At 34.5% G+C, this 27,746-nt stretch overlaps 1 protein-coding gene across 1 annotated transcript in view; it reads right to left on the bottom strand.

Moving 5' to 3' along the window:
* Positions 1–27,746, bottom strand: part of SNX25 (sorting nexin 25) — a 291,635-nt gene that overhangs the window by 47,465 nt on the left and 216,424 nt on the right. Inside the window, 5 exon segments of the mRNA XM_051965470.1 lie at positions 1,154–1,294; positions 3,432–3,563; positions 10,247–10,411; positions 13,989–14,261; positions 17,883–18,014. Of these exon segments, the coding sequence (XP_051821430.1) occupies positions 1,154–1,294; positions 3,432–3,563; positions 10,247–10,411; positions 13,989–14,261; positions 17,883–18,014 (843 nt within the window).

Genomic DNA, 27,746 nt, shown 5'->3' with positions numbered 1-27,746 from the left:
TTTATATGTGGGATATAATTCTAATTATGTCCGCAGAGGTCTAAATCCATTTAGGGTTTTCTTGGCAAAGGTACTGGTGTGGTATAATTTGTCCAAGGTCACACCACTAATAAGTATATGGGAGAGGATTTGAATTTGGGAAGGGAAGTTTTCCTGACTCCAGGCCTGGTGCCACCTAGCTGCCCGTGATAGAATGAACCAAATCAGTTCCAATAGTACAGTAATGAATAGATAGAACCAGCTACACCCAGCGAAAGAACTCTGGGAAATGAGTGTGAACCACTACATAGAATTCCCAATCCCCCTCTTTTTGTCTGCCTGCATTTTTGATTTCCTTCACTGGTTAATTGTACACTATTTCAAAGTCCAATTCTTCTTGTGCAACAAAATAACTGTATGGATATGTAAACATATATTGTATTTAACATATACTTTAACATATTTAACATGTATTGGTCTACTTGCCATCTGGGAGAGGGGGTGAGGAAGAGGGGGAAAATTGTAACAAAAGGTTTTGCAACTGTCAATGCTGAAAAATTACCCATGCATAATATATCTTGTAAATAAAAAGCTATAATAAAAAATAATAAAATGATTTTAAAAATAGCTTAATAGGATGATAAGATTCTGAACTAGTGATTCAGTAAATAGAGTGCTATTCTTCCTAACTATGTGACAAGCCATTTAATCACTATTTCCCTCAGTTTTCTCATCTATAAAATAGGGATGAGTGCCTACCTTCCAGGGTAGCTGTATAGATGAAATTAGATAATAATTGTAAAATTATAAACTATAACTGCCAGCTGTTAGTGTTATTATTGCTATTCTAATTAATATGTGCTCCTAAGGAAAATGAAAGGGCTTTTGTTCCTGCAGACCTTCAAGCAAAAAGACAAAAAAAAAAAAAAAAAAAAAAAGTTCCTGTGTAGTTTAGCTTTGAAAATGGAGATCACTCAAATGGTCTCAATGTCCCCGAATTACATGATTTTTAGAAGCTTTCCTTTCAAAACCAATGTTATGGTAAAAAATACGATATTTCAAGGTATTTAATGTAAGAAGAAAGTTTAATTTCTATCATGTTGGACTGGATGCTATTGAGGGCCTTTTTCCCCCACTAACATTCCAAGACCCAAAGTTCACCAAGAATCCATACCTCGCTAAGCTTCCGATGTAAATTCTGAAACTCACTGAGCTTCCTGGGGACCGTCCAGTTCTTGGTTTCAACCCCTCCAACTTCTTGCAAACTGACCATGACAAAGTAGCAGGGCATTTGCTCCCCATTTTCTTCTAAAACCTTGAAATAAAAAAAATAAAAAAATGTAAACCACATCCTTTTGGTTAAAAAAAAAAACTATTTTTTTAAGTTATTGTAAAATCACTGGTAGTATTTGCATGTATATGAAATCAGATTGCGAAGGGCCTTGCTCATTTGACTTCATGAGTCAAAAACACATGACTTCCAGCCTTATAAAATCATTTTTTCACTAGCTGATATGTTTCCCAGTCTAGAATCGACAGGTCAGTTCCACAAATATTTCATCTGCATAATGAACCAACATCTGTTACATGTATGACAATATGATACATATATGACGCAAGAATAAAGAAACCTGACACAATATTCTAAATGATGTTCAAAATGTTTGGTTGGATCACATTCCCCTGGATTGTCAAGTGACTTGGCTATGGATTCATAGTCAAGTAACCACTGTTCTTGGTCTCATGATGTGTTCAGTGAGAAAACTGTTAACCATGCTCCTCGGGAAGATACAAGAATTGACCAGGTCACAAAAAACAAAAAAAAACATGAAAAGAAATATATTTTATGAAAAGCTGTCTGGCGTCAACAGCAGAAGAGGGAGAAGAATGGATTGGAGATGTCACTGATATAGGAAGGATCTTCCAGAAAAAGAAATGCCTTCCACCACTATAATTATACTTTGTAACTTATTCTGTTATAACTGGACTTCTTAATCTGGGTTCCATGAATTTTTTTTAAAAATATTTTTATAACTATTTTAATATAATTGGTTTCCTTTGTAATTCTATGTAATGACTATAAGAACAGTATTCTGAAAGATGTTCCAAGGGCTTTATCTGACTGCCTAAGAACTCCATGTCACAAAAGGTGAAGATTTTCTATGAGTAGTTGCCTATGATGAAGCCTCTCCCATAGCTAGGATGTGTCAAAAAGGTGAAATTTGAACTCAGATCTTTCAGGCTAAAAGGTCAGTTTTCATTGCATCATGAAATTTATTTCAATTACATATAAAATGACAAAGGAGTGAGACCTAGGGGAAAATGTTTGGGGTGTAGATTCAATTGCAATTAGAACTTAATAGTTGCATGAAATTGGGTAGATCTCTTAACCATTCTAAGTCTCAGTTTCTTCATCTGTAAAATGGGGAGAATAATTCCTCTTAATATTAGACCTTACCAAACTGTTATGAGGATCTAATAAGATAATGTATATAAAACTTAAAAACACTACCTGAACACCAGGTAGCATTTTATCTGTAAAATAAAAATCCTACTAACTACAGAAGATTGCTATAAGGCACATGTTTAATTGCTAGTTATTATTATTATTCTCTACCCCACATATTAACTCAGATTTATACCTCTAAGGGTGGGGTTTTTAGGTCAGGTAAAGAAAGGATATTAGACAACTGAATATCACTATTCAGGGTACACAGGAACTTAAAGCCCATTGGCAGCCACCAGGATGACTAGTCTTGTGATAAATAAGAAAGGTAGTGTACAATCACGGATGACTTTCTCTGGAACAAAATACTGTCTCTCTGTGTACTGACTAATAGCTGAGCAGATGGGAAGGAGGATCTGTCAGCGGTAATGGCACAGGGACCTATAAATGTCTTTCTTCTAAAGTGAACAGAGTGTTAATGGAGAAAAAAAAATACCATGAATTTCCCAGTCTGTATGTGCATGCACACATGCACACACACTCTTGAGAACAACTCGGATTTCAGGCCCAAGATTAGACACAAGAAATCTAAAAATTCTGTCCCTTAATCACAAGTAAGGTGGGCATTTTATCTTGTTTGTGCCTTCATACTGAAATGCTAACCCATTGCATGCAGTCAAGAGGCCTCTATCCATCCCATTCTACAGCCTCTTCTCTTTTTCCTCCTGTGGCTCCAAGTGACTCACTCGATCATATTTCAGTCTTTCATGAAGACAGGAAAACAAATCAATGTTTTTCAAGTACATTAATGAGTAGCAGCCTTCTGGCAGTAGTGAAGATGGACTCCAATGCCCTGCCCTCTCCTGAGGTATGAAGATCAGATTAGTGGCCTGTAACTGCTGCAGTGACCAAATAAGGGTTCAAACAAGAAAGAGGAATAAACAGAACAGATAGAATATGGACTTTCCTCCAAATCAAAAATTTGGTAAGAGCCGAAGTCAACTACCTCCCCACTGTTGATGAAGGCCTTCCACATGCCAAGATTCTCACACCACCAATCTGTCCTTGCTATGTGCAGTTGAAGGTCATTGCGTTCTTTTTCCATGAGAATGATTTCTTCCTTCAATTTGGAAACAATCTGCCAAGGGAAGAAAGATTAATGTTTAGGAAGTATTTTAGTGGCCTCAATTTACTTGATAATAATGTGGGCAGTGTCATTACATCCTAAAGCATCATAATACTGGCTCCTTCACCAGCCATGCATGACCAATCACAAGATAGTCTTCGTTCATACTCCCAAAGAAAAGAGATTGCCTGGTACAATGGAAAGTATACTGGCTTAGAAGTCAGAGGATCTAAGTCAAATCTTACCTCCGACTCTTATTACAGCAAGGTAGCATGGGGGAATGGGGAAGGGGGAAGTCCTAGACTTGGGAGTCAGGGAAATAGGTGTCTCAGAAGGAGGCTTTTTAAACGTAGGCAAGTTACTAAAGGAAGGAAAGAAATAAGCACTTATTAAGTGCCTACTATGTGCCAATAACTAACTGTGCTACAGGTTTTACAAATATTATCTCATTTGATCCTACTAACAACCCTGGAGGTAGCCACTATTTATTATCCTTATTTTACAGTTAAGGAAACTGAGGCAAGCAGATTAGGTAACTTGCGCAAACTCACATCGTGAGAAAGTAATAAAGGTTAGATTTAAACCCCATTTCTAGACCTAGGCCCAGCATTCTATTCTCTGTGCTATATTAATGTCTCTCAGTTTCAGTTCCTTCAATTGTAAAATACCTCTGAGGGTTACTGTGAGGGTCAAATGAAATCACTTATGTAAAATGATTGCCAAACTTTATATGCTATATAAATGCTAATTGTGATCATCATCACTGTTATTATTATTGGAAGAGGGAAAGGAATAAGCATTTATATAGCACCTACTATATGCTAGGTCCTATGCTAAAAGTTTTTTTTACAAATATTTTCTCATTTGATCTTCACAACAAATTCTACAAGATAGGTGCCATTTTACAGTTGAGGAAACTAAGGTAAACAGAGATGCCTACATTCTACAGATGAGGAAAGCTTGGATCAGAGAGATTAAGCAGCATAATGTAATAGAGAGAGGACTTGGAATTGGGAAGAATTGGTTTCAAATTCTCCTCTAATTACCAGCTGTATGGCCTTAGGCAAGTCATGCAACTTCAACTTTTCTGAGCTTCAGTTTCTTCATTAATAAAAGGAGGGCGTTAATCTCAAGGACCTTTAAAATCCTTTCTGGTTTTAAATGAATGATCTTAGAATAACTAGTCACCCAGGGAGTAAACATCAATACCACATTTGAACACAGGAATCTTTTCATTCCAAGACCAATTCCCCTTCCACTACTCAATAAATTCTTTAAATATCTAAATTTCTTTGGATAGAACTACTGCTAAACCCTATATAAAAACAGAAAAAAACCCACAATACAACTTCCATAAGTAATTTGAAGAATTTTCCAATTTTTACAATTCAAATGTTTTTAAGAAAGTCTCTCAAAAATAAGAAAATAATAGAAGTTTTTGTCAAAAATACAGTAGCAAAGCAAAGACTTCCCCCTTTGCCCTGGTTAGTTAACATATAAGATGGTAATGATAACAATAACACAAGAGAAAGAAATTAAAGACATAAACAGCAGCCAAGAGAAGACTACCTCCATCTGCTGATGACTTTAAAAAGTCAATTTAGAAAGCCTCAGATAATCAACAAAGAAACTAATTGAGACAATAACTCCAGCAAATTGGCAGAAAGCAAAATAAACACCAACATCGTTGGCATATCTATGTTGCAATAACAAAATCAAAGAGGAAAAAATAGGAAGGGAGAATTCATTTAAGATAACGTATCTGGAAGTTAATTTGAGATGGTTATACTCAAGATATGTATAAATATAATTATAGCACAGTCTTCAGAGGACTAAATAATAACTTAAATAATTAAAAGGACCAGCCAACGCTCAAACTTGAGCTATGCTAGGATTGCAAAAATGATTATACTTCCTAAATAAATTTACAGAATTAATATTATACCAAAATTATAAAGAAGATAAGAATTAGACAAAATAATAGCAAAATTCATTTACAGGAACAAAAGATTTATAATATTAGGGGAAATGATGATTAGGTGTGTGGGTGAGCTAGAAATTAAAGCTTTTAAAATGGAGAATCCACCAACATATCACATATTTCAATAAGCATAAAAACTGTGTCTTATTGTTTCATTTAGTTTCCAGGTAATAGTAGAATGATCTTTATTTATAATCTGACTAGTGTTCCTACTAGCTGTTCTTCCCAAGTTCTCCTGCTTCCTTAACATTCCCATTAATATGGATATTCTCCAATCACACATGCTTGCAACGTCAACTTCTAACAACCCAAATTATTATATAAACAACCTATTTTGTATAGGTTATAAACAATCTAATTTATATGAACAACTCTTTGTTATTGGGCAGTCATTTCTGACTCTTTGTGATTCCGTTTGGAGTTTTCTTGGCAAAGATACTGAAATAATTTGCTATCACCTTTTCTAGTTCATTTTACAGATGAAGAAATGGAGGCAAACAGAGCATAGTGACTTGCCTAGAGTCACACAGTTAGTGTCTGAACCCACATTTGATAGAAGGAAGAGTCTTCCTGACTCCAAGCATTCCATGCACTACGGCGCCACCTAGCAACTCTTTCCTGTCATTCTTCAAGTCCTTGCTAAAAGTCCACCCCATCCCTGTTTCTTGTTCTTTGCTTTGCCCTCTGAGTGTCCTCTCTGTCTTGATGATTCCCGACTGATTCTGTCTATATCTTGTGGTACATAATTGTTTCCATATTGTCTCTCCCATCAGACTATAAGCTCTCAAGGGTAGAGATGGTCTTTGCTTTTCTTCGTAACCTCAGACACATAGGAGGTACTTAATAAATGCTTTTTGACTTGACTGTTTCCCAAAATATTCCACTGCCAGCCAGCTCTGACTACAGGTTAGTGATATTGAGAACTTACTCCCTTTGTTTTTGTAATCTAAATAGTCCTCTGGTGACCTGAAAGACTGAGGGAACATGCCTCCCACTAGTGCCAGCCTGATTACCAGGCAGTGACTCATACATGGAAAAGAATATGAGACTCAATGTTCTTATGGAGACACAGGAAACCTGGCTGTTTTAATTCTCTTGTTAGCTCGAGTTATTGATTATTAAATTATATTTAATTTACCTCTCTTTTCTGGTCTTAGGTGAAGGCTATAACACAAAGTTAGGCCATACCATTGAATTACCTATGAAAAGAGATGTTATTGACTGTAAATTGTCAGTGGAGATTTTTATATGAAAGGCTTTTTGAGTTCCTCTGATTATATTACATCTATTTTTAGCCAAGCCCAGCAAATGTCAAAGCATAAATTCCCTGTGTGTATGAAAGACAGGGAGTATGGCCTTATAGAAAAGGGGACTGGAGCCACAATGCCTGGATTCAAATCCAGCCTCCTCCACATATTAATTGTGGGAAAGTTCTTTTACCCTCCTAGCTAATTTCCTTTTTTAAAAAAAAAATGTAATATTTAATTTTTTGCCAATTATACGTAAAAACAATTTTAATATTCTTTTTTCAAATTTTGAGTTCCAAATTTTCTCTCTCCCCTCGCCACCTCGTTGAGAAGGTAAGCAATCTAACATAAATTATATATGTGTGATCACACAAAAGAAAACATAGCCCCCAAAAAAACAAACAAGAAAAATAAAGAAAGTAAAGATAAAAATAGCTTTGACTTGTATTCAGACTTTAATAGTTCTTTCTGTGGAGATAGCACCTTTTATCATAAGTCCTTCAGAATTGTCTTGAATCACTGTATTCCTGAGAATAGCTAAGTTATTCATCGTAGATCATTATACAATATTCCAGCAAATTTTCTTAAGACTCTAAATTAAAAATGAATTACTGATTTGCAATAGTAACAAGAACATCTATATGTGGAATATTCCACTCACCAATGAAATTATGGGTCCAAAAGATAAAAATAAAAGATATTTAAGAAGCACCAATAATAACTTACATATGTTTCCTGTCCGAAAGCATGGAGATTCATTCATGAATGTATTCACAGAAATCCTAAACTTATTCATAAAAATATATGATAAAAATGTAACCTCCTTGAGGACATAGATGACTTATACTCTGGTATGGGAGAGGTTTTGTCTGCTGATTCTTTTTTTTTTTTTTTAATTGTTTTCAATATCATTTTATTTTTCCAAATACATGCAAAGATTGCAAAACCTTGTGTTCCAAACTTTTTTCCCTCCCTCCATCCCCAAGACTGCAGCAATCCAACATAAGTTAAACATGTGCAATTCTCCTAAACGTATTTCCATATTCATCATGCTATACAAGAAAAATTAAATTAAAAGGGGAAAAAAAAATGAGAAAGAAAAAACCAAGCAAACAAACAACAACAAAAAAGTGAAAATATTATGCTTTGATCCACATTCAGTCCCCATAGTTCTCTCTCTGGATGTGAATTATACTTTCTATCCCAAGGCTATTGGAATTGCCTTGAATCACCTTTTTTGTTGATCACATAATCTTGTTACTGTGTACAATGTTTTCTTAGTTTTGCTCACTTCACTCCTGCTGATTATTTCTTTTTTTTTTTTTTTTTTGGCAATTTAACAAGCATTTTTATCTTTTTTTTTTATTTTTTTGTTTACAAAACATATGCATGAGTAATTTCTTAACATCGACTCCTGCAAAACCTTCTGTTCCAACTTTTCTCCTCCTTCCCCCCACCCCCTCCCCTAGATGGTAGGTAGTCCAATATATGTTAAATAAATAACATTTAACAAATATGTTAAAGTATATGTTAAATCCAGTATATGTATACATATTTATACAGTTATCTTGCTATACAAGAAAAATCGGATCTAGAAAGAAGGTTAAAAAAAGACCTGAGAAGGAAAACAAAAATGCAAGCAAACATTAACAGAAAGAGTGAAAATGCTATGTTGTGGTCTACACTCATTTCCCATAGTTCTTTTTCTGGGGGTAGCTGATTCTCTTCATTACTGAACAACTGGAACTGGTTTGAATCATCTCATTATTGAAGAGAGCCACATCCACTCTGATTAATTCTTAATCTTTAAAACTTCATAAGCTCCTAATAAAGTAATTTCTTTCTAGAAAATCAGCATGATGTAGAGGACAAAGCACTGGTTTTGTCTTCAAGAGGCCCTGAATTCTGGTCTTGGCTGGATCACTTACTGTGAACAAGCAAATTTAGCTCCCTCAGTTTCTTTGTCTACATAATAAGGATAATAATTTATATCATCTCCTTTGCTGAGTTGTGAGGAAATTTACTTTGTAAATCATAATGTGACATTATGGTGGTAATTCTAGGCAATGAACCAAATGGTAACCCAAGATACCAAAAGGATGGAATGGTGCCCAATTTATTACCAAGAAGTGATCTAGGTGGGGTAGAAAATAGTTCCACCCTCTCTGCAGGCAAAGGATGAGAGCTCATAACAAGAACACAGATGAAATATAATCAAATGAGAACACGTGTGAAAAGCTCTTCATAGCTGGGAAGCTCTATATAAATAATTGCTAATGTTCATATAAAATTTTGAGGTTGGCAAAATGTTTTACAAATATCATTTCACTTATATATTGTATATGAGTGCAAATACTTAATCTTAGAAATGAAAGTAATATAAACAAGGTGTTCAGGAGTTTCAAATAAAACAAATGTGAGAAAAAGATAACATTTATGTTTTGATGGAAATGAAGCAATGTTACAATCTAGATGACACTTGGGTGTGAATTCTACTTCTATTGCTTAGATACTTGAATAAAATCAAGTTATTTAAACCTCCTGAGCCAGAGTTTTCTCATCTATAAAATGGGATACTAATACCTCGAATACCAACTTTATATAACTGTTACAATGTTCAGATAAGATAACAAAGGCAAAGCAGTTTACAAACTTTAAAATATTGTGTAAAGAAAAACTTTTATTATTATCAACTATTGATATTATCAATAATAATCAACCAATATCTATTAAGACATGTTAATATGTATGTATTAATATACAACCAATATGTATTAAGACATAAACATGACTGTGTGCCAGGAACTAAGCCAGGTACTGGGGACGCAAAGGCAAAAGTTTATCTATTTCTCTCTTAGGAGAAATTTAATAGGGTAGACAACTTGGAAACACAGTGTTTCTCAAAAGATGTAGTACAATTTAAAATTATGAATAATGTAAAGCTTTAAAGTTTTAAGCTATTAAAAACTTAACGGAAGCTTAATGTAAGCTATTAAGAGCTTAAAACTACACTAAGACTTTGGGGACACCTCTGTTTGGTATATACAAAATATACACACAGCTCCCTTACTAGATTGTAAGCTCTTTGAGGGAAGGTACTTAATTATTTTTACCTCTGTTCACAAAGCCCAGCATACAATAAAGATTTAATAAATGTTGACTGATATCAATTGCTGACAATAATAATAAAAATAGCTCATATTTTTGAAGAACTTTAAAATAAAAACATTGTATGTTTAAACACATATATCTCTGCATAGATACATGTATAAATATACAAACATTCATATTTATGTGTGTATGTGTATATGAATATTTCTCACAATAACCCTGTGAGATAAGAACTCCAGATTGTACTAATTAGCAGGGAATAGGATAGACTTCCCTATTGATATAAGCTATCAATTTTTGCTTAGCTACCAACAGACAGGAAAATCCAAAGAGGAAATTGAAAACTAAACCCTTACCTTTCTATCAGGTTTGGGTGCATTTTGAATAGAATGCAGAGCTTGCTTCTTATAGTCCAGTTTCTCATTTAATTCTCGTAGTTTGTTCACAGCATAACTGGCTTGCTCATTGATCCGATCATTAGCTTCCTCCATGGTTTCTTCCCCAACTTCACCTCCTTGGCTCTAGAAAAGAAGTCATCAGAATTTTAAATTCCTGCCAGCCATGCTGCTTAATTAACATGGCAGATCTATTCCAGGATTATCTACAGACTTTACATAAAATGCTCAGTAACTAGCACTATAGTATGGCAATACTGACACCATCAGCAAGATATTTTTCTTCTCTAACTAAAAGCAAGAAATGTTTCAGAGTCCAGTGACTGGTATGTACAGTCTCATAAAAGATATAAATATTGTATCATGGCCTGAAAGGATGGGAGAATAATTACTTGTAAGACTTGCTGCAGTATTGATTTCTCTTTGGAACCAGAAAGCTGGAAGGCTCTTGGGATGGGCCCTCTTATGAAATAAACAGAAATATTCTATGACTCATGTTTGATATGAGACTATGGAGGCCTGTCATCATCCTGAGATGGGAATTGTTATAATTTTAAATAAAATCCCTAAATTCCTTGCTGTTAAGGGCCCTTCCTGAATGAATGTGATAAATTACCTCTAAACTTACAGTTTACAAGTTGATTAGTGGGTCATTTATTTATTTATTTATTTTTAGTCGGTCATTTTGCAATCAAATTAACACGTAGATATTTGGAATATGCCCTGCACTGACAGAAGCTTAATTCTGTTTCCCTAAGTGATAATTTTCTATCTAGTAGATTTTGAAACTTCACATAAATCTGACTTATGATTAATGACATGGCAGAGCCCGTGACAAAGTTGCCTAGACTGCTTTCTATGGTTATCTGATTCTAACCATGGCTCTATTGCTGCAATTGATACAGTGGAAAGTAGGTTGGGAGTCAGAGGGACCTAGGTTCAAATCTCAGGCCTGACACCAGCTGTGTGACTATGGGCAAGTCAAATCAAGTCTCTGAGCTCCAGCTTCTCCACTTATTAATGTAATATTAACCTCAGGGGGTTGTTGTGAGAAAAGGGGTTTATAATTTTAAAGTTCTACGTTAAAGTACTTTTTACCCCATTGAATTTCAAAATCTCAGTCCTTTAACCCACTTTCTACCTAAGCAGGAATCTTTTCTACAAATATCTAGTCACCTCTTGAAAATCTCCTGAGGGTGAGGGAGGCGGGAAAGAAGACTGTAACTCTCTAAAATGCCAGTTCCATTTTTGGCCAAATCTAATTTCTATCGATTTATTTTTATAAATGATGCCAATCTCTGTAACTTCTGTCCAATTCTCCTGGTCCTGCCCTATCAAGCAGAGATGTCTAGCTTCTTTTCCACAACACAGCCCATTAAAGATTTTTAGGACAATCACTGTCCCTCCTCCCAGTAATCTCCTCTAGGCTAATGGTTTCTAGTCTTCTTATGACATTGGGTCAAGGTTCTTCACCATTTTATTGCCATCCTAGGAATGTTGCATGCTTCTTATCAGTGGTTCTTCCAAAAATGTGGCACAAGAATTGAACTTGAATGAGAGTACAGTGGACACTTGATGGAACCTAAGCTTACTTTAGTTTTTGAGCTGTGAGTCCACAGATGACTCAATATATAAAATCTGTTGTCCAGATAATTTCACATAAATATCCTCTAGTCATGTCTGGATCACAAGCCCAAGTCTTCATACAGTTATCTCTATTCAAATTCATCTTAGATTCGATCCATCATTCTAATCTGTTAAGAAGTTTTTTGAATATTGATACACCCAAGCCAAAAATCAAAAGTTATTCCTCTTAATTTTGTTTTATCTGCAAATCTGTAATCATGCTGCCTTTGCTTCATCCAAATCATTCAAAAAAACATTGAATAAAATGGTTCCAAGCACAGACCCCTCTGGCACTTCACTAGAGATCCCTTTCCAAGCTGACACAGAAGCATCAGTGATTATGTGAGTCTGGTAATTTAACAAGTTGTGAATCATCTTGTCCACAAAGGCAGAAAATGAAAGACTTCATCAATTCGTATCTTTGATAGGATATATTCTTGATGAAATTATGCTGGTTTTTACTGATGACTTTTCCTTTTTGATGTTTTCAAAATATCTTTTAAATTTTATTTTCTAGCATTTGTCCAGAATTGAAGTCAGGCTTACTGTCCTATAGTTTGCATGCTATAAATTAAGAATTCAAGTCAAATCAAGTAGTATTCCAGTAAGCTGCCAGGGAGAGCAGCTAGGTAGCACTGAGGTTAGAAGACTCATATATTTGAGTTCAAATTTGGTCTCAGACACTTACTGTGTGACCCTAGGCAAATCACTTTGACCCTGTTTACCTCAGTTTTCTCATATGTAAAATAAGCTTGAGAAGGAAATGGCAAACTATTACAGTACAAAATCCCAAACAGGGTCACAAAAAGTCAGATATGACTGAAAAATGAATGTCCCAAGCACTGAAAATGCAAGAAGGAAAAAAAGTACATAATCCTTCAAACAGATTGAGAGTTTGCCTCAGAACAGAAAAGACCCTGTATACTAAAGATACTGGACAAACTAACCCATAATGAAAATCAAATGTAAATGAATGCTGATTACATATTCCTTTTAAACTGCCATTCCATTATAATTATTCCTGAAAAATCCAACAAAGCAACTCTATGTTTTGACTAATTAAGCTGATGACTTTATACTTATGAATTAAAATGGACAAAATAGATCTCCCTCAAATTAAGGTGTAATACAACTAAAATGCAGATTCAAAACTCTTAATTTAAATTTCCTTCAAGGGCAAGAATGTAGATCCTTCAGTACCTACTGAGAGAAGTAGACAAGTTCAAGGTAGTCCAAGGCTACACATGAGCACCCATATATGGTTACACACACACAAACACAGTGTTGAAATCTAAGCTCTTTGCTGCTCTCTCAACCCCAATCTCCAATTATCTATCAGAAATCTCAAATGGGAAGTATTGTAGACATTTTAAACTCTACATGTCCAAATCTGAGCTCATATTTTCTTATAAAAGCTTCTATCTTTCTAGCTTTATTAATCAGGATACAACTATGTTTCCAAGAATCCAAGCTCCCAACTGAGAGGTCATCCTCAATTCCTCTACTCCCAAGGACCTCATGCCCTCAAGCCTACACTATAGTAACAGCTTGCTTACTTGTCTCTTTGCCACAAATCTCTGCTCATTCTAGTTTATCCTCCACTCAGCAGCCAAATTAATTGTCTCAAAGTTCAGGTATGAACTATGTCACCCCCTACTCAATAAACTCCAGTGGTTCCTTATTATTTCCGGGATCAAATATAAAATTCTGTTTGGCATTCAAAGTCCTTCATGATTTGGCCCCATCCTATCTTTTCTGTTGTCTTATACCTTACACCTCATCCTCTCCCATATATTCTGCAATCCAGGTGACCTCTTGGAGGTATTTCAAGCAAGATACTCCATTTCCAGACTCCATAGCTATTCCCAATTCCGAGGATGCTCTTCCTCCCCAAATCCACTTCCTAGCTTCCCTGAGGTCTCACTTAAAATACAACCTGAAAAAAGCCTGACACATAATAGATGCTTAATTCATGTTCACCGATTGTGTGCCAGATTAAAAATTAGATATGCATAGGATTTGTAGTCAAGTTTCCTTCATTGCAAAGGACCACAGAAAGATAAAATGAGATACTCACTGCCTCATCCTTGTCAGAAATCAGTTGGGAAACACTCTTCTCTTCTTCTTTCTTGATCAGTCTCTCATACAGGTCACTAACAATAAATGAAGGGTAATACCTATCCTTCAAGCTCTCATAAACATCACCCTGGATTTTGTAGAACACTTCAATGCCTTTATTTCCTACAAGGCTTTGCTGGATTTCTTTGTAAAGTGACTTTTCCACAGATATTTCCCTGCTTTCCACAAAGAAATTCTGATAAATTTCACCAACTAATTGTGGTATTTCATTCTGTAAAGAAGGAAAAAGCATGATGAATACAAGAGAAAAAAATTAAAATCATTAAGGTCAAATTATTTTCTTTAAGTCTCTTGAATTAAAAAGAAAGATGATCAATAAATAAACTAATTAATAAAAATGATGACAATAATCGTTGAGAGAATGGCTGTGGAGCTGACCTCAGAGTTAGAAAAACTTGGGATCAAGTGTTGTTTCTGGCAAAGCTGTTTGTGTCATCCCAGACAACTCTCTTAATCTCTTTTTTTTTTTTAAATTAATTTATTTATTTTATAACAACTTTATATTGACAGAACCTATGCCAGGGTAATTTTTAATAACATTATCCCTTGCACTCACTTCTGTTCCAATTTTTCCCCTCCCTCCCTCCCCTCCCCTAGATGGCAAGCAGTCCTATATATGTTAAATATGTTGCAATATATCCTAGATACAATATATGTATGCAGAACCAAACAGTTCTCTTGTTGCAACTCTCTTAATCTCTTAATATCCCAGACAATTTTCTGAGACTATAAATTACAGAACAGCTGTCACTCTGCACTGGTAGAGACAATTCTTAATCAAGAATTCTCTTTGCCAATGAAATCATTGGCAAATTATTATCTCAAATGATAATAATTATAAATAATGATCACTCATTTCTAGAGAACATTCAAGTTTAAAGAGTTTTCTCAATGATCTGGAGAGGTCAGCAAATCAATCACTAGGTCTGTTTTACAAATGAAAATACTGAAACTTAAAGAAGTTAAATGACAGAAAAGAGAAGAACATTTTTTTAATTAATTAACTTAAAAAACAAAAACAAGAGGCATTTTAGGATAATTACGTAATATTTAATATTAATCTGGAATATCAATAGTCTATTTTTTAAAGTCTCTACTTTTAAAACTGTAACTGTGTGTGTGTGTGTGTGTGTGTGTGTGTGTGTGTGTGTATGAATGAACATAACATTAATACTCTCAGGGACATTTAACTAAATAACGTAGAATTGTGTAAAAGGAGACAAAATCCTCAATGTTCATTCACATGTGTAGCTAGTGGCTGTGCCTACTATTTTTACAAATATACCTGTATTTGTACATCCAAATATGCTGTCCAAATGATCTTATACAGTGCTGATGAAAATATCATACTAGTATTGAACAGCTGGGAATTTTCTTTAGAGCCTGAAGTATGTTCTTTTGAAAATTCTCAATGATTATAGATCTCAGGGCTGAAAGGGATCTTAAAGGCCAGAAATTCTTAAGCTTATTTGAATCATGAACCCCTTTGGTAGCCTATTCAAACCAGTGATCAAATAATAATGCTTTAAAAGCATAAAATAATATATGCAATGTAACAAAGTCATTGATGCCGAAGCAGAATTATCCAAATATTTTAAAAACAAATTTATAGAACTGAGGTTGACTACTGGGATAGACTTACCCAGAATTAAACAGGAATCCTCTTAGAAGGAAGTTACTCATTGCCATCTTGATGACTTCCTGGTGGGAAATTCACCACCTACTTTTTTTTTTTTTTAAATTAAAGCTTTTTATTTTCAAAACATATTGCATGGATAATTTTGCAACACTGATACTTTGCATAGTCTTGGGTTCCACATTTTTCCACTCCTTCCTCCCATCCCCTCCCCTAGATGGCAAGTAATCCAATATACGTTATACATATTTAAATATGTTAAATCCAATATATGTAAAAATATTTGTACAATTATCTTGCTGCACCTTTTTTTTTTTCCTGAGAAGAACCCACCAACCTTTTAAAAATCATTTATTTTTAACTGTTGTTTGTTTGTTTTGATAGAAATTCACTATCTTTTGATGCAACTTGGAGACTGACTTAAAGTTAACTTTAATTGTTAGGAGGTTTTCCTTTATGTGCTGCTGAAACCTGCTTCACTGTATCTCCCACACATTGTTCCACGTTCTGTGCTCTTGGGCAGAAATGAGCCAAACAAATCTAATCTCTCATATGGCAGCCTCCTAAAAGATTAAAAGTCTTCTCTCCTTTAGACTAAACTTTCCTATCCCTTCAACTAAGATTCATTTGCTATAGCTTCCAATCTATTTAATCATCCCCATTTGCCATTAGATTTTTTGGAACTGGCCAGAAGTTACTTGAAGGGAAGGAACTCACCTCATATATGGTAGAAAAATTATGATTAGATTAGAATTAGCTCTTCAATTCAAAATTTTAATTGGATTAAGATTTTACATTTAAAAAACAGTCTGGCTGCTTAAATAGATAACAAGCAAAGAAAGTCTTCATTGTAATGTAGTAATACTACAGTAACACAATAACTAACAGTAACACTAATTCAACTGTGGGTAGTATTAATAGAAGTATAAAGTCTAGAATAATGGTGCCATTAATGACTGCAGATCTCAGAGTTGAAAGGAACCTTAAAGGCCTGAAATTCTGGATTTTACTCTGCTAAGCTCAGACCCATTTGGAATAATAATAATAATAATGGGATGATGATAACTATTATTTATGTAGCACTTTAAAGTTTGTAGTTAAACTGAATAAGAACATTAAGTTTGTAAAGCAACTAATGTATATTATCTCACATTGTCATTAAAATTACCCAGGAGACAGGTGCCATACATGTCATCCCCATTTCAAAGATGAAATAACTGTAACTGAAAGAGGTCATATGACTTGCTTGGGATCACACAACTAGAAAGTATAAGAAGCAGGATTTATTTGAACTCTTTTTTTTTTTTTTTTTTTTTTGCTGAGGCAAATGGGGTTAAGTGACTTGCCCAGGGTTACACAACTAGGAAGTGTTAAGTGTCAGCCCAAATTTGAACTCAGGTCTTCCTGACTTCAGGACTGGTCCTCTATCCACTGTACCACCTAGCTGCCCCTACTTGAATTCTTTATTTAAGGCTTCCTAACTCCAGGTCCAACACACTCTCTACTGCACCATATGGCTTCTCCTATCTAATCATTTGTCACACTTTAATAAGGGCAGGGATTTCAAACTCTATCACTAAATAATAACTAATATTTATATGGCATGATATTTTACAGACCTTATTGTATTTTTATCCTCAAAACAACACGAGAAGTATTATTATTGCCATTGACAGATAAGAAAATTGAAGCAAATAAGGTTGTGACTTGTCCAGGATCACATAACTAGTAAGTACCTGAGACCAGAGAAGTCAGATCTTCCTGGTTCCAGAAAGGGTACACTAACGATGATGTTTAGATTAAAGACAAAAGGGAAGCATGACAGATCTTCAGGTTTTCAAAAGGCTTAAAAAATAGAAAGGTAGAAAAACAGAAGTAGGTAGAAAATTCTACATAAGAAAGAATTTCATTATAATCAAAATGGTCCTAATATGGAATAAATTGACTTGTAAAGTAATGAATTCCCTGTCACTGAAGGTCTCCAAGCAAAAGTTAGCTGACAGTTTATCAGGGATATTATAGCAGTAGGTTTATGCTAAACCAGGGTTCTTTTAACTCTAGAACTTTTTGATTCTATATATGATATATATGTATAAAGGATGTATTTCTTTAAATAAATCTTCATTAGGAAACATGGAAGTATATTAATAACAATCAAATCACTACTAAAAAGAAGTTACCATTTCCAGTAATTACCTTATTTGCATTCTTCAGATATTCCACAGACTCCCAAAAGCTAATCAGAGCTCTCTTGTCCATCCTTTCCATATATATACGAAAGTGCTCTCGATAGGATGGGTTTGCCAAAATATCCTCAAACTGAATAATCTGATGGTAAGGAAAAGTCAAGAGTAGAGCCATAAATGCATAATCCTATTTTCTTTCTACTTGCTGGGTCATTGAGCAAACAAGATGTTGAAGTGAGTCATTCATATACAATCACAAACCTAACAAATCAAAATCTACTATATTCAGTTCTCTAAGTTCAGTGAAAAATTTAGTGAAGATTAAAACTGGATTTGTTCTAATTTTTTCAAAACTAAAATGGAGCAAATATGGCTTTTTTAAAAAGTTATTATTCACAGAATAATCATTTCACAGAAAACAAGCATTTCCATAACAGAACAATAAAAAAAGATTGTATATGAAATTGCAAATCTGCCAGGTACAACTTATTATTCTCTTCAAATATATAGCAAAATTATTATAAAAAAATTTTCCCTTCCTCCCCCAAGATGGCCATCATTGAACAAAATAAATAAATGTGTGTTGTGTGTACATGCAAAATTATCCTACACATATTCTATTTTATCAGTTCTTTCTCTGAATGCAGATATAACTCTTCTTCACATGTTCTTTATTTTTAATTTGTGTATTTATGACAGCCAAAATGATTTAGTCATTCAAAGTTGAATCTTAAAACAATATTACGGTAAGGAAGTGGCCTAGCTGTACCAGACCTAAACCTATATTAAAAAGCAGCAATCATCAAAATATCTAAGAAATAGAGTGGTGGATCATTAAAATAGATTAAGTACACAAGATACAATAGTCAGTGACTACAATAATTTTCTGCTTGATAACCAAAAGATCCAGCTTCTGGGGTAAAAACTCACCATTTCACAAAAGTTGCTGGGGAAAATGGAAAACAGTATGGTGGAAACAAGGCACAGAAAATAATCTTATACCATATACAAAAAGTTGAAATGGGTAAATGATTTAGACGTAAAGTAAATTAGGAGAGTAAGGAATAATTTATGTGTCAGATCTGTAGAGAAGGGGAGAATCTGCATTATGAAATGCAAAATGGACAATTGGTTACATAAATTAAAAAGATCTTGCACAAACAAAGCCAAGGCAACCAAGATTGGAAGGGAAGCAGACTGATGGGAAACAACTTTTACACCCACTATTCCTGATAAAGGCCTCATTTCTAAAATATATTAAGAACTACATCAAATTTATACAAATTCAAGTCATTCCCCAATTGATAAATGGTCAAAGAACATAAACAGTTTCAGATGAAGAAATTAAAGCTATCTATCAAACTATCTATGAAAAAATAATCTAAATTGCTATCAATTAGAGAAATACAAATTTTAAAATCTGAGGTACAACCCTATCAGACTGATTTATATGATAGAAAAGGAAAATAATAAATATTGGAGAACATGTACATTGCTAGTAGAGTTGTGAACTACTCAACTATTCTGGGGAGCAGTTTGGAACTATGCTCAAAATCCTATAAAACTATGCAAATCTTTTGATCCAGCAGTATCATTACTAAATCTGTATCCCAAAGATATCATTAAAAAGGTAAAAGGACCCACATGTACAAAAATATTTAAGTTTTTTATTTTCAAAACATATGCATGGATAATTTTTCAACATTGATCTTTACAAAACCTTGTGTTCCAAATTTCTTCCTCCTTGCCCCCACCCTCTCTCCTAGATAACAAGTAATTCAATGTATGTTAAACATGTTAAAATATAGTTAAATCCAATATATGTATAGATTTTTTTAAACTGTCTTGCACAAGAAAAATCAGATCAAAAAGGAAAAAAAAATGGGAAAAAATAAAATGCAAGCAAACAACAGAAAGAGTGAAAATGCTATGTTGTGATACATACTCAGTTCCTACGGTCCTCTTCTCTGGGTTTAAATAGCTCTCTCCATCACAAGATCATTGGAACTGGCATCAGTCATGTTGTTGCTGTGTACCATTGTACCTGGTTGTGCTCATTTCACTTAGAAACTTTCATGTAAGTTTCTCCAGTCTCTCTGAAATCATCCTGTGTAATGTTCTCTCTAAAATGTAATGTTCTCTGTTGAGGTTTTCTTGGGGTCTCGGGGAACAGCCTTTGTTTCAGTTTAGTAATCACCACAAGTAACACCACATTGTCTCTTTCCAAGTCCTCTCCTTTCCTGCAGCCCAGTTAGCTTTCTTATAGTCCAGATCCTTTATTATCTTCTTCCTGGGCAGCTTTTTGAAAAGAGCCTTTTAGTGTGGCCTTGGTTTTAGTGGTATTAGAAGTGCAAGAGGCCAGGTCAGCCACCAGGAAGCTCAAAGATCTAACTGAATTTCTCCCCTTAGTTCTGAGAGCTTAAGCTCCTGCCGCCAGTCCTTTGTCTTCTCTCCGAATGTCTCTTAATCTCCCTGGCTGAGGCTTCTAGCTTATATGCTGCACACTGAGTACAAACCAATCATTATATCACTAGGAAACCATTATTTGTTGTAGGATTAAATCAGTGCTAAACTAGATTTAACCACTGTCTCCTAAATTCGACTTAATACCTTGTTTCAAGTTCTGGCCCATAACATCTCTTTGAAGGATCAGATCAATCATACTGAACCATGCTAAATTAGATAACTATTGTCTCTATCAATTCCATTGACTTAGTACCTTGTAAGATACTTTGTTTCAAGTTCAGAGTTCTGGCCCATAACATCTTCTGCTTTCTTTTGTTTTAGAACATCTCTTGTCTTTAGAACAAGAGGTTTAGAACCTCTTGACTTCTCAAGGAGGTGAGAACCCAAAAAAAGGAGGTGATCATACCTTCCCTGACTGCTCAAAAAAGGGGTGGAAACACCATAGAAGGAGGTGATTACGCCCTCCCTGACATCTCAGGACACCAAAGGAAATGGGCAATCAAATCAGATTTGTGGGTTTCTGAAGGGGCTCACTCTTAAAACAGGTATACATAAATCCATCAATATGGAGGTATTACACATAATTACATAAATTACATAAGCACATAGTAATATAACACAGGCTAGTAGTGATGTAACAAATAACATGAATCAACATGAGGAATTATACATGTCCATAAATCCTAGAAATAGTCCAAAAAGAATGAATTGTCCATTACTTCATGTGCCAGGAATCTAATAATTCCTGCAAGTTTTGAAGTCCTGCAATAGTCTTATTATGTATTATGAAATCCAATGATTCCTGATAGTTTTTAAGTCCGGCAACAGTCTTTATCAATAATTTTTCATCTCAGGGAATATAATGATTCCTGCTAGTTTTAAAGTTCTTTAAGAGTTTCATTATCAGCTGTGCTCATTCAATGTCAGATGGTTTTTTAGGTCTTCTCCTTTGTTTCAAGATTTTTCTCTTTTTCTGTCTCTCTGAGCCAGGTGCTATTGGCACCCATCTGATTCCTTCTTCATCTGTAGAAATACAAATAAACCCTCTCTCCCAAGCAATTAACCTATCTAGTCCCTTCTATTGTACCACTTTCTAGATCTCTTCTCATCATCTGGCAATTACACTGGAGCTGCTCGCACTGGACACTGCCCTTCTGTTGGATTAAAAAAGCCTGTATTCTCCCTTTCTGCCACCTGATTACTTTTTGGCTGAGTGATAATTTTGGCTGATAATGATTAAGTTCAGAGTCCTGAACTTCTAAAGATATACCCTAAACCCACCTGCCCCACCTGTCCTTTGTATGATATCTTGGAGCTGGGCCCCACCTCTCATTTCCCTGGATAAATCTACATTCTGAGGCCCAGTGGAAACCCTTGTTGTATTTTATACATGGGGTTTGGATCTTATCTCACGCTGTCTTCTCACTCTTATCTCTTTGCCTACATAGAGCTCTCAGATGTCCAATTTTTCCACACTGAAAACATCAACGAGTGTCTCTAGAAGTCCCTTGCCAAGAGGGACCCTGTCTTCCCATGTCCACCATAGTCTGGATATAATAAGCATTTGTGCCCACTGTGGCACAGCATCTTATGATCTCCTCTAAAGGAGATCCCTGACTGCACTAGGAAACCATAATTTGCTGTAGGATTAAATCAATGCTAAATTAGATTTAACCATTGTCTCCTCAATTTCACTTAGTACCTTGTTTCAAGTTCTGGCCCATAACATCTCCTTGTAGGATCAAATCAATCATACTAAACCATCCTAAATTAGATAACTATTGTCTCTATCAATTCCACTGACTTAGTACCTCGTAAGAATCCCTTGTTTCAAGTTCAGAGTTCTGGCCCATAACAATCCTGATGGTCATTTTTTACAGAACAATAATATTCCTAACATTCATATACCATAACATATTCAGCCATTCTACAATTGATGGGCATCCACTCAATTTCCAGTTTCTTGCTACTACAAAAAGGGCTGCCACAAACATTATTGCACATATGTGTCCCTTTCCCTTCTTTAATATCTCTGGGATATAAATAATACTGCTGGATGAAAGGGTATGCACAATTTGATAACTTTTTGAGCATAGTTCCAAATTGCTCTCCAATGGTTGGATTTGTTCACAATTCTATCAACAATGTAGCAGTGTCCCAGTTTTTCCACATCCCCTTCAACATTCATCATTATCTTTCCTTGTCATCCTAGCCAATCTGACAGGTGTGTAGTGGTATCTCAGTTAAATTAATTTGTATTTCTCTGATCAACAGTGATTTAGAGAACCTTTTCATACGACTAGAAATAGTTTTAATTTCTTCATCTGAAAATTGTTCATATTCTTTGATCATTTGTCAATTAGAGAATGGCTTGAATTCTTATAAATTTGAATCAATTTTCTATATATTTTAGAAATGAAGACTTTATCAGAATCCTTAACTATAAAACTGTTTTCTCAATTTATTGCTTCCCTTCTAATCTTGTCTGCATTAGTTTTGTTTGCACAAAGATTTGTCAACTTAATATAATCAAAATTATCTATTTGGTTTTCATTAATAACTTCCAGTCTTTTCTGATCACAAATTCCTTCCTTCTCCAGAGGTCTAAGATATAGATTATCCTATGTTCTTCTAATATGCTTATAATATCACTCTTTATGTCTAAATCATGAACTCATTTCGACCTTATCTTGGTATATGGTGTTAGGTGTGAGTCAATGCCTAGTTTCTGCCATACTAGTTTCCAATTTTCCCAGCAGTTTTTGTCAAATACTGAGTTCTTCAAGCTGGGGTCTTTGGGTTTGTCAAACCCTAGATTGCTATAGTTATTGACTATTTTATCCTGTGGACCTAAGATATTCCACTGATCGACCACTCTGTTTCTTAGCTACTACCAAACAGTTTTGATGACTGTTACTTTATAATGCAGTTTTAGATCTTGCAGAGCTAGGCCACATTCATTAGCATTTTTTTTTATTAATTTCCTTGAAATTCTTGACTTTTTGTTATTTCAGATGAACTTTCTTACTATTTTTTCTAGATCTGTAAAATAATTTCTTGGGAGTTGGATTGGTATGGCACTAATTTAGGTAGTGTCATTTCTACTATATTCACTTGGCTTACTCACGAGCGCTGATATTTTTCCAACTGATTAGATCTGACTTTATTTATATGGAAAATGTTTTGTAGTTGTGTTCATATAATTCCTGACTTTCCCTTGGCAGATAGATTCCAAATATTTTATACTATTGAAAGTTTATAGTACCTCTTTTTATGATGGCAAAGAATTCAAAATTGATGAGATGTCCATCAATTGGGGAATGTAATGGAATATTAATTGTGTTATAAGAAATGATGCTCAGGCAGATTTCAGAAAAACCTAGAAAGACTTAAATGAACTGATGCCAAATAAAGTTAGCAAAACAAGGAGAACATTATACACATGATATACCTTGACTCTCCTCAGCAATAAAAAGATTTAAGACAATTCCAAAACACTAATGATGTAAAAATGCTATCCATATCTAGATAAAGAATTATGGAGTCTGAATGCAGAATTAAAGCACACTATTTTCATTTGGGGTTTTTTTTCTTTCCTTTTTGTTTTGAGTCTTCTTTCACAACACGACTAATATAGTAATATGTTTAATATGATTTTATATGTATAACATGTCAAATTGCTTTCTACCCTGAGAAGGGAGAAGGGAGAAAAAATTTGGAACTCAAAATCTTCTAAAAGTGCATGTTGAAAACTATCTTTACATGTAATTAGAAATAAATATTATGAAATGTGGGAGATTAACAATATTGCTCTTATTGTATATTATGTTCTCTTGGTTCTGTTCACTTCACTTTTCATCATTTCATACAAGTCTTTCCATGCCTTTCTAAGATCACTGAGTTATCATTTCTTATATTATAATAGTATTACATCATAACCACACACTACAACCTGTTTGGCCATTTCCCAATTGATGGAGATAACTGCATCCAGTTCTTTTCCACCACCATCCCGTGCTATCTTATTTTCTCCCTTCATCCTCCCTCAAATTTCCCATAGCTTTTCATCTGAACATCTTCTCTACTTATATCTCCATCTCTCTTGTACCACCAGTTCTCTGGGCACATCTTTCCCTAAAATGAGAGTGTAAGCCACTGTGCTAAATCTCATTTTGTGTGTCTAAACTTTTACTTAACAATGCTTGCTGAATATGCCTGCTGAAAGATGTTTTTTGTTTTTGTTTTTTAATGTAGGATAATAGATCTGGAAGGAGCTGGAAAGGATCTCAGGCTATTTAATACAACTCTCTCATTTTTAGATGGGGAAACTGAGGAAGGGAAATCAAATGATTTATATAAGATCACATAGGCTTAAGTAAGCATCATAATCAGAATTTGAGTCCTGGGCTTCTAATTCCATCTGTGTTCTTTCCTCTGTACCATACTGCTTCCTAAGTGATATTTACCTTTCTTTTTTGGTGCCCAGAGATAAATAAAAAGTGAATTACTTCATTGAGGATATTCCACAAACAAACACGAGATAAAACTAGTAAATTACGAAAAAGTAAATGTAATCTATTATAGGCCAATTCATTAGAAGAAATTTCTCAAATAAATCCTCAGATCTCATTTCCCTATCTCTGAATTAGTAACAAGGAAAACGCTTATTTTGTCTACAAAGTATAAAGTCAATTAGGTAAATAATTCTATGTTTGATACTGTTTTGTAACAAATCATCCGAAAATATTTCCAATATTATCTTCCTGAAGGCAATTATTAGATGACAGAAGCAATACAATTAACTCTTTTAAACAAGTAAGTCCTTGCCTGATAATACTTGCTTTGTTGAAGAAAAGAAATAGACATCGCTGACCTTTCACAAAGCATCCAAATTATTAATATTCCTAAAACACAGGGTAGACTGCTTTTTTTTTTTTGTTTTGTTTTGTTTTGTTTTGTTTTTTTTAATTTTTATTTAATAATTACTTTATATTGACACTCGTTTCTGTTCCAATTTTTTTTTCCCTTCCTCCCTCCACCCCCTCCCCTAGATGGCAAGCAGTCCTTTATATGTTGGATATGTTGCAGTATATCCTAGATACAATATATGTTTGCAGAACCGAACAGTTCTCTTGTTGCATAGGGAGAATTGGATTCAGAAGGTATAAATAACCCGGGAAGAAAAACAAAAATGCAGATAGTTCACATTCGTTTCCCAGTGTTCTTTCTTTGGGTGTAGCTGCTTTTGTCCGTCATTTATCAATTGAAACTCAGGTCTCTTTGTCAAAGAAATCCCCTTCCATCAAAATATGTCCTCATACAATATCGTTGTCGAAGTGTATAATGATCTCCTGGTTCTGCTCATCTCACTTAGCATCAGTTCATGTAAGTCTCGCCAGTCCTCTCTGTATTCATCCTGCTGGTCATTTCTTACAGAACAATAATATTCTATAACATTCATATACCATAATTTACAGGGTAGACTGCTTTACTGCTCTGCTCAAAAATCTTCAGGGGCTAATATTAATATATATAAGTATGTATACTTATATATATATATATATATATATATTACATAATTACATAATAAATACATTATTATATAAGTATAATATATATTTTACATACATATATAATATAAGCAATAGGGATATTACTTCTCATTAAAAATATAATTTTAGCCTGAACATTTAAAACTCTCCTAAATCTGATTCTCCACCTTTCCATCCTTATTTCACATTGCTCTTCTTCACTTACTTTAGTTATAGTAAAACTAGCTCATCATTGGCTATTATTTCAATTCTGTACTCCATTTCCCACCTCTTTGACTTGGTCCAAGTTGTGCTCCTTCCCTAGAATATTCCACTTCCTCATATGTGGTGATTTTCTTCTTTTAAAATAATAGTTCTCTCTGGGAGAAGGTTGGTTTCTTGGGGAAGTTTTCTGGAGGCAGCCTTAGTTGCAGTTGAAAGTAATAATCACCTCAAATGCAACCAGGTGATAAAATGCAAATGTTTATTTTCTCCTTCCAAAATAGCCCGGTTGGTTGAGGCCTATCTCTCTGCTTGGTTCCAAGAGCTCTTGCAGATTATCCTTTGCTTCTGCCTCTGCTTTCTCCAGCCTTCAGCCAGCCAAGTGGAAAATGAAATGACTCTCTCTTGCCTCTGAGAGAGGGCTTCTGGCTCTCAATCTCCCAGAGTGCTCTGTGTCTGTCCCAGCATGCTCCTCTCCAATCTAATTCAGCTGAACTCCCCTAACTGGGCCTCTGCTTTCTTCTTATATATCAGAGAGCGGGATTGTGGGATATCTCCCAGCATGCTCTCTGGCTCTAAGAGGTTCAAGGGAGATGTGAATTCGGATATCTCATACTAAACCCTGAAATCTCCTAAACTTGTGAACTCCAATGAGTAAAGGTGTGAAAACAAGCATTGTATCAATTAGTTCTACTTAGTACCTTGTTTCAGGTTCTGGCCCAAAACATCTTCTTGTAAGATTAGATCAAGCATTAGATTTAGCATGGTTCAGTAGATAATTAGATGCTAAATTAGATAATTATTGTCTCTATCAACTCTAATGATTTAACAATTTGTAAATATTCCAACATTCATAGGTTCTGTTTCATTATAAAGTTTTCTACAAGATGTCTTCTACTCTCAGTTTTTAGTGGTTTCTCCCTTTATACCATATGCCCCCAAATAGAATATAAGTTCCTTGAGGGCATTAACCATTTAATTTTTGTCTCTGGACTCCCAGAGTGGCTTAGATGGCACAGTGGATAGAACACTGGGCCTGGAATTAGGAAGAACTAAGTTCAAATGCAGCCTCAAACATTTACTAGTTGTGTGACCCTGGGCAAGTTACTTTATCCTGTTTGCCTCAGTTTCTTCATCTGTTAAATGAGCTGGAGAAAGAAATGGCAAATACAGCTCCAGTATCTCTGCCAAGAAGATCCCAAATAGGGTCACAAAGAGTTGGACATAATTGAAAAGACTGAATAACAACAACAAAACTCCTAGAACTCCCAATTTTTAGTATAATATATATATATATAGTTGTGTTTAATGCACATAATACAATGCACATAGTTGGTGTTCAACAAATATTTGTTGAATTTGATAAACTGAATTAAAAATGTTTTTTGTCTTAAACTTCTAATAATCTTTAGTGACAAAGCCAGTGTGTACTTTTTTTTTTTAAATTTCTGATGCCTCTTGCCTTCTCTATCAGTGTAAATAACTATGAACAGATATTCGGAATATTTTGATAAATCCGTGATCTCACAGGTGTTGGGATGCACTTCCTTAGTACAGGGAGGAATATTATGAGAGAATACACAACCTAGGCTTTCCATTACTATCATTCTTTAGCTAAATGACTTGCCCAACTCACTTTCTCAAGAAAAAAAAAA

The sequence above is a fragment of the Antechinus flavipes genome, chromosome 6, assembly GCF_016432865.1.
Source record: "Antechinus flavipes isolate AdamAnt ecotype Samford, QLD, Australia chromosome 6, AdamAnt_v2, whole genome shotgun sequence".
NCBI classification, from domain to species: Eukaryota; Metazoa; Chordata; class Mammalia; order Dasyuromorphia; family Dasyuridae; genus Antechinus; species Antechinus flavipes.
The sequence above is the reverse complement of the archived record's forward strand: the minus strand, read 5'-3'. Positions and strand labels throughout refer to the sequence as shown.